Source organism: Artemia franciscana, chromosome 13 (genome assembly GCF_032884065.1).
Source record: "Artemia franciscana chromosome 13, ASM3288406v1, whole genome shotgun sequence".
NCBI classification, from domain to species: domain Eukaryota; kingdom Metazoa; phylum Arthropoda; class Branchiopoda; order Anostraca; family Artemiidae; genus Artemia; species Artemia franciscana.
The window spans coordinates 24,120,898-24,133,830 of record NC_088875.1 but is presented as its reverse complement, the minus strand read 5'-3'; the positions used below and the strand labels follow the sequence as shown (position 1 = coordinate 24,133,830).

Below are 12,933 nucleotides of genomic sequence, written 5' to 3'. Positions count from 1 at the left end.
TACTTCTCAAAACGTTTTAGAGATTGAAAAACCGATCGTTCCAAAAACAGAAGATGGTAAAACCCCAAAATTTTGAGATTTCGATGGGAGGGGAAAGGGGAGATAACAAATTAATGCTTTCACAAGTGGATGTGCTGTTATATTTATCTTGCAATGAAATGGCAGTGCTGTTTGAAATATTTAGGGTCAACATATTTATATACTGCTATGATCAGAGCCAGCAATTCTGTCTAAGTAAAGAGCCATAAGCCTTCAATATGTCAATTATATGCTATTTCCCCTGGCGCTCCAAATGGAAGAGTGGTCGTAGAAAACTTAGGATTGGGCATTTAGTATGGGGCATTTTACATTGGCTATTGCATTTCTAGTGCCCTTCCCAAGATCATAAGGGACTGGATGGAAATCAAGTACTCTCCCGTATCCTTTTTTATGCTAACCACCTCCACATAGCCCCCAAAGACTTTTGATCAGAACATTAAGATAAATTTTTGGTTCAAATTAGTCAAAAGATCCAACAAATATATGTACGGAGATGACATGACCTTCATAGCCCCTGGAACAGGAGCCGCAAATAATATACATTATGAGTTGTTTAAACACACGTTTCGTAACTACAAAATGCGCCAAAAACTGTAAAATGAACCTACCAAAAGCTATTGTACATACCGAACGTATTAAAAAAAAAAAAATAAATTGGGAACACACTCCACCCAATACACTTTTTCCTGGCGGTGAAAAAAGGGGTTGAAACTTTTATCCTTCAACCCTACGGCTATGAAGAATCAAATGCAGGAGGAACATCTGTAGAAAAAAGATTGTGTCAATAAAATACTCTCCAATGTGAACATGACCCCTACAGTCCCAGGGACAATGACCCTGAATTATGTTCATTAGCACACGTTTTCATACAGATCTTAGAAATAGAGCTCTTAGGAATCGTTTGCTAGGTGAAACAAAACAAAAGGCCAAAACAAAAGACGCTACGTGTGTCCGAGTTTTCAAATGATCTAGAGTGACTCGGGAATGACTAGGAGGATTAAATGGAAACTTTAAGGCAGTTTTGGGCACCCAAAACAATCCTTAAATAAATTCTCTGGAAAAACATCTAGCAAATCTTAGAGCACCCATGCTTCTGAATCCTACTTAACTAATGTCACCGCTGTAGCTTCCAATATTCAGAAATCGGATCTCAGACTTATTTTCCTATTCTCCGAAACTTTTTTCAACTGTGAAAAATACCCTGGGCCTAGGCTATTGTACTTTTAATATCTTCACTGCACCCACCATCGTTACTAATAAACCTACCTAGGTAAGTAAAGCTGTCTACTTGAGTGATCTTATCGTTACCCAAAATCACCTTTCAGCTTCACTTATTCCTAGCCTTTGCGACTCAGTCTTCTTATCATTAATTTTCTAGCCTATCTTTGCATCCTGAATTCGAAAAACCTCTAAGGGACACTCATTTTGTTAACACTTTCATCTAGGATATCTAAATCATCAGCATAACTTACGTCTAGCAGATTTCTACTTCTCCATTTGATTTCGTATTCTCCCATTGCACTTGCTGTGCTTCTTAAGTTAGCGCCCGTCTAAATAATCCATATAAATTGGAAACCCTGCTTAACTTCTGATTTAATATGAAACTAGCTACTAACTTCATTTCTTACCTTTACCACATCAATGTTATTCTCGTATATGGTACTAATCATTGTAATATATATATTTTTTTTTTTTGTATAAATACAAAGATGTGACCCTTCCTCAAACCAAGCTGCTCTTCTCATAAAATATTATCTGCAACATCTCTAAGTTTAAAAGGTATCATCATACTAAGTAATTTATTACCTACAGAAGGGCTAATGCGTCTATAATTACCACACTCACTCTTATAACTTTTTTTTATGCAGGAGTTTAATGGGTTTTCCTGAAATCGTTAGGTTCTGTTTCTAGACTTATATTTTGTGGAATCATTAAGTCTGAACTCTGGGAAGTTTACATCTATGAAGAGTTAAGTAAAAACGTAAATCAGAAGACACTGTAGATTTTGATGGGTAACATCAAACTTAATACACTTTATATGATTGGAATCAGCATAAAAACGTGATTTTTTTATATAAGCTATATATTTCTATCAAAATTCTGTTTTTTAGAGTTTTGGTTGCTATTGGGTTGAGTCGGTCCTTCATTACACTTACTGCCATCGGTTATTTATTGAGTAGGTTTTGCCCAAATTCTACCATTCCCAAAACCAGTATCCTTTTCAAAAAATTTTCAATGTTTTGTCTCCGCTTGTTACCTTAATCATGAAAAGTAAAATATATGCTTCCAATGCAAAGTTTGGTCTTTTTTATTCCTAAATTCGTGGCTCCAGGTGCAACTAATGTCTGATTTGCTACTAGTCTTTTATCGAGGTTTTTAAATGACTGTTGAATCTTCTTTTGAAAGAGTCAACAGAGAAACTTGTGGGGACAGTTTCCTCACAAAGGGCATTCCAGACCGAAATGCAACGTCGAATAAAGCTGTTCTTCAAGTACTTTATCCTCGACTTATAAGCCTCAAGAAAGTTAGACTGAGCTGTGTACCGTCACGTCCATGGCTGGACAACTGGAGGTACAATACGAGACAACTCTAGAGAAGGAGGTAAATTTAAGTACTTGTAGAAAATAGCCGTCGACACAACATCAAACTTCTCATTAACAGACTGCAGATAGTCTTCGGGAACAGTTAAACCTGCTCTATTAGTCCTATATTGAATATTTTGTAGTGGTGGCAGTTATATTTCCAAAGCATCAGCATACAGCAGGCATCCATACTCGGCAATGAGCCTGATGCAAGACTTGCAAAGCGGGATGATCGATCTGAGCGATAGAAAGTTTTTGCAGCGAAGGTTATTCCCAGCTTTCTTGCACAGGATGTTCTTACCCGATCAAGGTGGGTGTTCCAAGAGAGGTCGGTGGAGAAGTAGATTCCAAAGAGACGAAGGGGGTCGACTTTCTTTAAAGCTTCATTCAAGAAGATGAGGCTGGGGCGAATGCATGCTACTTTTGATCAGGCTCTTATGTTTTTGATCCAATGAATCTGACCATCTAGGCATCAGACCACTTTTCAATTTCCAAAAGATCTATCTGTATTGGCATGGGGAGGTTATGGTTGGGCCAGGATGACTAAATACGTTCTGGCGTCATCGGCAAAGTGATGCAGAGGGGCCTGAAAGTGATCCCTCCGTGTTCATTTATATAAAGAATGAAAAGTGTAGATTCCAATATATTACCCTGGAATTCGCCTGCCTATATCGGATATTCGAAGCAGATAAAACCGCCACGAACAACCCACAGGGAACGATTCAAATGAAAACTTTCAATCTCCATTAACAGCCGTCCTCTGACATTATAAGCGTAAAGTTCACTTCAGTTTTTGCCTTCGGATCTTAGACAATTGTCATGTCGCCAGTTTTTAGTGAAGGAATTGAAGCTCCTTTAGGTGACGGCAAGGCCTCTTTGACAATTCTCCATCAGTGAGCTTGGAACAGAATTTCTCTTTGTATTGAATGCGTGATTGCTGAATCATGTGAACTGTGTCTTTACTGGGCTTTTATGAAATCAAGTCTGTCTTTTCGTCCTTTGAGAGATGTCATCGCTTGAGAGCAACCAGGTATTGATCTTAGCTCACTTTTCCGTTTCATTTGGTTCAAAATTTGTCAAAGACAAGTCTCACCTGTTACATAAGCTTAATAATAATTAGTAGAATTAACATAGTTTATATACGTATTTAATACAAATTCTAACAATAACTTTAATTGCAATATTTATTACTAATTCCATTGCTATCATAATATTAATGGCATTGGTAAAATAAGTACGTTGTGTATTAACGACGCTTCTAGACTACTAAGGTCCTTGCGTGGGTCCTGCAGTGTGTATCTAAAGCTGGGATTGAACTCTGGGTCACGTTTTACCAAGCTAAGATCTAACCTTATCCGCCACCACAGGACAGTACTATGATTTATTACAGCTTCTTAAGCATCATTGCTGCCACATTCCTGCTCTCATTGAGGAAAGCGTCAGCGATATGATTTTCCGCAGTTTCATATGAACTGGAATCGCCCGATATATCTTCTCGTGATATAAGGCTGACAGATCCTAGGAGAATTAAATATTTTGCCTACTTTATGCTCCTAGGGCATCGGATGGTTCTCCGAGATGGATTCTCAGATTCTTTCTAAAAATTTTGCGATTCGGACTTGTCATTATTCACCCAAACTTTTGAGCTAGAGGATGGATGCTCTGTCAGGATTGCCCATTAAAAGAGCTTCCTATATTTTGGTTTTTCTGTCGTTGAGCCAGTGGAATAATCTATCAATCAATAATTCAATTTATTCAGTTAATAAATTCACAACAAAAAACACTTCAACATAGTATCCTCCATTAAGCATCTGGAAGGGACTCATCTGAAAGAGCATTTACAGTTCAAATGCATTATTTTAAAAGTAAAACAAATAATTCTTCAGAAAAGGGTCGATTTCTGCCGTTGATACAAAAAAAAATCTGTTGGCCCAAAATACTTTTCAGGGACAATTTGAAATAGCCAATCGCTTAAGAACTATTTGAAAGCTATTTATATAATCTACAAATTTCAAAGTTGATGCTGACATGGTGTCTCGTTTTTCCCTGAGCATTTTAAATAAAAAACAAGTTTTTTTCCACTGAAAATAAGAGGCAACATTAAAACTTAAAACCGAAAAATTATTCCGTATATTAGAGGGGCTGGCCCCCCTAATAAGGTTTTAAGGACTTTTAAGGTTAGAAGGTTTTTAAGGTAAGAACTCTTAAGGTTTTTTAAGAACTTTCAAAAAAGGTTCAGATTCTAATTGCACCGCCCTTGTGTTTCAGGAGTCGTTCTTAAAGAATTAACACGAAAGTTCGAACTTTAGCATAAAGAATTGTGTATTGAGGAGGGGGAAGCCTCCCTAATATACAGAACAATTTCTTTTTTTGCGTTTTAATGTTGCTAATTACTTTTAGAAAAAAAAACTTGTTGTTTCGATCGTTTTTCAAATAATCCCAAGAAATCCGCCACCTCCATGGAAAATCCCCCCCCCCGCGAAAAATTTCTCCATATAAATTTTTCCTACGTAAAATTCTTAAGCCGAGAAATTACCACCGGACAATTCCATCTTCTCTGCAAATTCCCCCAGAAAATTTCTCGCTTACGATTCCGCCTGAAAAAGACTCCTTAATATACTTTCATTTGATAAAGGTCTTGTTTTAATTAATTTCTCATTCTTTAATTTGTGATCTGAAGGTAATGGTGAAATCCCCCTGTTTTTGAAATATTTCCCGAAAATCCCCCCCCTCCCACTGGAAAGTTTTTCACTGAGAAAATTGTCCCATGGAGAATTTCTCTTGTGGAATCCCCCTGTATGAAAATCCCCCCGAGAATTAAAAATCGGCTGAAAATTCCCCTGGACGATCCCCCAAAAGCATCTCCAAATGTAAAATAGGGTCACCAACCAGAAAGTAAGACAAATACTACGAATTTCGTTCTGGTAAGTTTGCTCGTGTAAAATTTCCCCTGGAAATTTTACATTTGCAATTTACTAAAAAAAAAAAAAAAAAAAAAACAACAAATGACCGTGGATTGTTATTTTAATGCACATATGCTGATATTTATTCCTTAAAGTTTTAATTTTTGTATTTATTAAAGTGAAAAAAGTGACAAAATTAAAATTTATTTTCTGCAAGTTAGGTTTCGGTCTTGAGAAGGCATGGGGGTTGTCAGCCCTACTCATGTTAATTTTTACTCATTTTGAGCTTGCCTCGGTTATTTATTGTAATTTTATTTCGTTTTGGGTTTGATTCATTTCTTGATGGTGAATTGTGGTAGTTTTACGCTTGGAAGGTTATTTGACTTTATGTCTGCTCGTTTTCGGTTTGATGGAGCTCTTTACTTTTCTTAAAACGCAAGTTTTGGGGATTCTTTTTTTATTTATTTCAGTTCGTTTTTCTATACACAGTCTTTTTCATGGAAAAAAAAAATAACACTTTAAATATTTTCTTTTTTTCAATAAGAGTCAATAGTTTGGGTTGCTATTTGCATCTTGGAGAAACTTAATCCTGATAGAAACAGTAATGTTCAATTGAATTTTATACCGCATCAAGTTGACGTGAAAAATAAAACTTAATAACCATTCCCAAAAAATTTCATATATAGTTTTTGACCACCTGGATACACTTACACTCTTTTGATTTATTACAATTGTAAGAGCAGAAGTAGTAATAGTAGTAGCCCCAAAAGCTTCAACTTAATACCCCCAGTCGTTCTCGATATATTGCTGAGATGTCTTGTTGGCAACCATATACACGGTGCCTTTTGATTTTGTTCTAAAGCAACATTTAGTTTTAAAGCATAATGGGTCGATTGATAATTGTGGGGTGTTGATTTACCATTCCCAAAAATTCCATATATAGTCTTTGACCGCCTGGATACACTTACACTCTTTTGATTTATTAAAATTGTAAGAGCAGAAGTAGTAATAGTAGTAGCCCCAAAAGCTTCAACTTAATACCCCCAGTCGTTCTCGATATATTGCTGAGATGTCTTGTTGGCAACCATACACACGGTGCCTTTTGATTTTGTTCTAAATTAACATTTAGTTTTAAAGCATAATGGGTCGATTGATAATTGTGGGGCGTTGATTTACCATTCCCAAAAATTCCATGTCTTTGACCGCCTGGATACACTTACACTCTTTTGATTTATTAAAATTGTAAGAGCAGAAGTAGTAATACTAGTAGCCCCAAAAGCTTCAACTTAATACCCTCAGTCGTTCTCGATACATTGCTGAGATGTCTTATTGGCAACCATACACACAGTGCCTTTTCATTTAGTTCTAAAGCAACATTTAGTTTTAAATGGGTCAATTGCTAATTGTGGGGCGTTGATGTGCCCAATATCCCTAGGGACATAATTGCTGAGCTGTTCTACTATGCTGAACAAAATGGTTGTCTCGAAATTCTGACTGTGTGTGTTCGGAAAATAAATGGGCTTGAGAGGAGAGCTGCTTCCCCTCCAATATCTTTTGACTCTTAAAGAGGACCCTATAACTTTTAATTTCCAATCGAGTTAGCTCCTTTTTAAAGTGTAAATGATATTTCTAGCTATTATAGAGCGGCGCTGCCTATGCTATTGCTTATATAGGCTAATCTCTTGAGAACTTGCATGCATATAGTTTTTTCGTCTAACTGAAACTCCCCCTAGACGTTCCCTAAAGTTTCACCTTAATACCCTCAGCGTCATTAGTTACAGTAGTGGTAGTATTAATAGTGTACACATAGTGCCTTCTGGCAAGTTCGAAATCCGCCACAGCTTACCCTTAAAGGTCTAACATAATAATTTAAGCCGTTCTTGATATAGTCTTGAGATAGATAACATTAGTCATGCTACTAATGCTACGTAGCATTGGTGATATGTGTGCCCATATCACCTTTGGTTTCTCCAACATCCCCTTCAACACACACTTAGAGTTTCAACTTAATACTATCGACCGTTTCTGAAGCATTTTTGAAACGTCCTCTTGACAACCTGTGTGGGTATAGAGTGTTTCAATTTAGTTCAATACAGTGTCAATATTTCCCAAACTTTTCGCCTTAATACTACTAATTTTAGTTGCAGCAGTAGTAGTAGCAGCAGTTATAGTAATAGCAAGAGAATTAATAGTAGTAGCCTTAGCTTTAGCGGCAGTAATAGTAGTGGAAGCAATAATAATAGTAGCAGCAGTAGCAATATGAGTGGAAGCAGAACTACTCATATGAGTAAGATGCAAAGATTCTCTTTTGGTTAGTTTAACATCTCCATCAACAAGATCTGTTAGTTTTAACTTTACACACCAAACTGTTTCTAAGATATCGCTGTTACGCCCATTTGACAACCAGCATAGAGACGACGGGCCGTGATTCAGTTCACCTTCCTACCTAAAAATTCCGTGAAAGTTTCATTTTCATGTCCTTAGGCATAATTGTAATAGTAGTCCTATTAGTAGTATTGGTACTAGTAGTAGTAGTGTTAACAGTAACAGTGGTAGTAAAAGCAGCAGCAGTAGTATTAATGTGCCTTTTAGTCAGTTGGACATCACTCTCATCAAGTCCTGAAAGTTTCAGCTTAATACAATAACTATTGCTTCGACATTGCTGATATGTCTTTTCGATAACCTGTATATTCATATACTTATTGAAATTTCCATCCTAATGCTCTTAGCCTTAAAAGTAGTTGCAATATAGGTAGTAGTTGAAGTAGTAGTTGTAACAGTAAATGTAGCACTGATAGCAGTATTAGAAGTCGCGTGAATATATTGCCTTATGGTCAGAGGATCTTCCTCTTTAAGCATTATCCGAAAATTTCAACTTTCCAGTCTCAAATTAATTCTTGAGATACGCTCTTTTGACAGTGTGCATGCATATAGTATCTTTTGATTTAGTTGAAATTCCCCTTCAAAACTGTGAATGGAGTAGATTGGTGGTAGTAGTAGTATTAGGAGCAGTAGTACTGGTGGTAGTTCTAGTAACTGTGGTAGAATACAAATATTTCTTTTTGATCATCTCCCTATCATATCCCTGAAAGTTCTAAATTAATATACTCAGTCATTCCTGAGCTACGTCTTCTTGACAATCTGCAACACATTATGTGCTTTGTTTGGTTCGACACTCTCTGAAAGGCTCACCTGATTGCCCTTTGTCTTTTTGGAAAGTTAAGTTCAAACATGCATACCTTTATCAACAACATTACATGGGATTAATTTGATGCTTCCTGGTATTCTGCAAAATAGTAACCCAACCACAATGTTTCGAGTGGGAGTGCATATGGATAAATCCTTAGTAAGAAGAAAAAGGTTATTTATTTTGTCGTTAGATTAGGTATTTTCGCGTTGTATTCTGTTTCTGTGCGTACTTGTAATTTGTACTGTTGTTTGATTTTCTTGCTTGTTTGTTATTTATTTATATTTGTGTGTGTATATGACCCTTGGGCTTTTGAAATACACTTATCTATCTATCTGTACTAAATGTAAACAATAAACGGATTGCCTAACTAATAGCTCATGCCCTGAGGATTGTGGAGAGGTCGTGACCCCCCGAAGACATAATTAATGGGTCTTTCAACAATGCTGAACAAAATAGTTCTCTTGAAATTTTGATCAGATGTATTTTGGGATTGACGGGATTGGGGGGAGAGGCTTTTTTCCTTCCGTTCACTTTTGACTCTTCAAAAGGGCACCAGAACTTACGACTTCCAATCAAATGAGCAAACCCAAAGTTTATATGACCACCTGTTCATTTAGTACTTTCATTTAGGAAAGACTTGTTTTTTTTTTATTTAATATACGATAAGACTACAGTCTTATCCACGTTTTTGTGGATGGGAGCTTGTAACTTCTACGGTTGGGTTCTCTGATACTTTGGGTCTGGTGGTGTGATTTTCGTTGGGATTCTGTGACTTTTGGGGGGTGTTGCCTCCTATTTTCTAGGGTGGGGCGGGTTTTCTCGGGCTCGAGGCTTTTGGTGGGCAGGGCTGAACTTTATGGAACTTGTATGTTTGGAATCAGCATTAAAATGCGATTCCTTTGGTTGGCTACTTAGGTCTACTTTTGCAGTATCAGCAGAATTTCTAATAAGTTTTCTTATTCATTTAAATTATCAAAGGTGTTTTTTATAAGGTGTTGGCTTGTGAGATGTTTCAGACAGGCTAAATTGGCTACTTAGGTCTACTTTTGTAGTACCAGCAGAATTTCTAATTCTGCACATACACTTCAAGTAAGAAAAATACTTATCTCTATAGTCAGAATTGCATCCTGAATCCAAAGTTATTGTGCATTTGCATCAGAAAGGAAATTAATATTCACCATATACAGACCTAGCCTATACCAATTCAGGGTATATATTTGCACGTTAGTGAGTATATGTGTATGTATGTGTATGTGTATGTATATGTATATGTATGTGTGTATGTATATATGTGTGTATGTGTATGTATATATATATATATATATATGTATATATGTAAGCCCTATAGATAGGTAGAGTAGCTCCATAGGAGGCTTAGGCCAAGTAGGACCTTGTCCCAGTGGGGCCCATAATAGAAACTGGGAAACCCTCTCCTGGGGGTCATAATTTCAGGTGGAGGAGGAAGAAGGCCCCTCAAATGTACACTCAGCAGGGCCAACTGCCGTGTTCACGCGTCAGATGAGTTACAAACCTTCTCCCAGTAATGGGTTAAATTGCATGGTGAAGCAGAACACCATCGTGGGAGGATCCTCTATAGGAGGACAACTGCGGCAGGGCGTAAGATCCAGATTTATGGACAACGGCCTCTGTAAAGGGCTGCCTCGACCCTTTCGGGGTACCTGCAAGACTGGGAAACTTGCGGTCAATTTTTCCCACTTGAGGAGTGGCGCCCCTCGAGGAAATTATAGCCTAGTAAACAACACAGCACTCGTACGGGATTCTGATTATTGGATAATTTTCTGGGCTTGGTTTGTTTTGATGGGCGTTTTCGGGCTGAAAAACCTCTTCCTAGCTAATTTATCTACTATGGGCTGCCTCCCCGTAGTAGCATAATATTTGTAGGCATGAATATATAATGAGTCGGAGGTAATAGGCTTGGGACTGTCTGTGCAGGATTTCGACTCTTGTTGATAGAAGAGCATCGCCAAGTGCTGAAAACCATGTTGTGACCAAGATGGGCCCAGGATTGCACAAAGCCTCCAACTTACTGGAGGTCCCAGGGACTTCTTGCTGTCCGGTTCTAAGCCGGCTTAAGCGCTTCGGTGTAGACTTGAGAAGATATGTTGGTCCCCATCCTGCACTGGTATCCGGGATCACTGCTTTTCTTGAGGCCAAAATAATTTCAAAGATTTAAAGAACATGAAAATTGGAACTTGGAATGTTACGACGTTAAAAAATGACTATCGCATCGACATTTTGACTGACGAATTCAGACGGTTTGAACTGGATTTATTAGGAGTTTCAGAAACTCATATCCCAGGGGTAGGAAGCATGAAATTAGGTGACATAGAATTTGTTTACTCAGGAAGGAAGGATGGGGTACATAGACAGGGAGTAGGGCTCGTGATGAATAAGGAAGCTGCTAATTCTTGTTTAGGCTGGGAAGGTATTAATAATAGAATACTAATTGCTCATTTTATGACTAAAAAGTTTAGGGTATCAGTTATAGTAGTATATGCCCCCATTGAACCAACTGATGGAGATACTAGTGACTCAGATGAATTTGACTTACAGTTACAGGAGCAAATAGACAGGGTACCAGGTAGAAATATGGTGTTTTTGCTAGGAGATTTTAATGCCCAGGTTGGTAGAAATAGGGATAGATGGTATCCTAGCCTAGGTAATTTTGGTGTAGGAAAAGAAAACAGTAATGGCTATAGGCTTTTGCAATTTTGTAGGTATAGCAACCTAGTTATAACCAATACGGTGTTTGGTCACAAAATGGCCCATAAGTTGACATGGTATTCACGTGATGGTAAGACAGCAAACATTATTGATTATGTTATTGTAAACAGAAGACTAGCAGGATCAATACAAGATACTAGGGTGTATAGGAGTGCCGTTATTGATGTTAAAAGTAAAGATCACCATCTAGTAGTGTCTAAGGTTAATTTAAAGCTGAAATTTCGGAAGAGTAACTCCCTCCCGGAAAGTTATGATGTTGGTAGACTTCAGGATGAAAATTTGAGAAAAAAATTCCAGGAACAGTTGAGTACTAAACTTGAGGGTTTAAAATTTGACAATGTGGAAGATGGATGGAATAATTTCAGAAAAACAATTTGTGAAGTTGCTGATGGTGTCCTAGGGAAGAGTGCTAAGACAGCAACTAGGAATATTAGTGAAGAAGCTTTAGGTTTAATAGAGAGTAGAAGGGGTTTGTATAAGAATTATCTGAGCGATAGGTCGTATGAAAACAAAAGGAATGTAAAGAAAGTGGAGAAAGCATTAAAATATGAACTAAGGAGATGTGAAATGGAGGCGATGGATAAAATTGCTGAGGATCTGGAAGATGCGGCTAGACGGCATAATAGTAAAATATTATACTGGCATGTTAATAAATTGAAAGGGAGTAGCCGATCCGGACTAGTCCCAGTTAAAGATAGAAATGGGGTCACAATTAGTGATAAGGAAAAAGTTAAAGAAAGATGGGTGGAACATTTTGAGAATGTGCTAAACCGAGATACAGTTGCAGGAAAAGATATAGATGAAAATGAAAAAGTTTGTGATACCTTGGATGTGAAGGAAGATTTGTTTAGTGAGGAAGAATTAGCGACAGTACTAGAAGGATTAAAAAATAATAAGGCCCCAGGTGCTGATAGTATGATTAATGAGTTCCTTAAATATGGTGGCTCTGAGGTTAGGAATAAGCTACTGAAGATTATGAACATGATTTTTGAAAAAGGGGAAGTACCCAATGATTTTAGGAAAACCTTAATTAAACCACTGTATAAGAAAGGTGACAAGAGTGAATGTCGGAATTATCGAGGCATTAGTCTGGTCTCTGTAGGTAGCATATTACTGAGTAATATGATACTTTTTAGACTGAGACATGCTGTAGACAAAGTTTTAAGGGAAGAACAATGCGGTTTTAGAAAAGGTAGAGGATGTGTCGACCATGTTTTCACTCTTAGGTTAATAATTGAGAAGTCCCTTCGTTGTCAAACACCTTTGGTCCTTAGTTTTGTCGATTATGAGCAAGCTTTCGATTCTGTTGATAGAACAGCGTTAACAAAGGTCTTATCGTTATATGGTATACCAGAAAAATACATTAAAGTGATTTGCGTCAAAATGAATGAATTTTTAGAGGTTTTACGAGTTCAGGGTGCTAAAATAGGCTTGAAAATTAATGTTAAGAAGACTAAGTCACTAAGGTTAGGAA

General features: G+C 37.3%; 1 protein-coding gene across 1 annotated transcript in view; it reads left to right on the top strand.

Moving 5' to 3' along the window:
* Positions 1-3,612: 3,612 nt before the first annotated feature.
* The window catches only part of LOC136034691 (TOX high mobility group box family member 3-like), a 138,263-nt gene continuing 128,942 nt past the window's right edge, over positions 3,613-12,933 (top strand). The window contains exon 1 of the mRNA XM_065716017.1: positions 3,613-3,651. Coding sequence (XP_065572089.1) covers positions 3,628-3,651 — 24 coding nt within the window. The 5' untranslated portion in view covers positions 3,613-3,627. The remainder of the gene's footprint in view (positions 3,652-12,933) is intronic.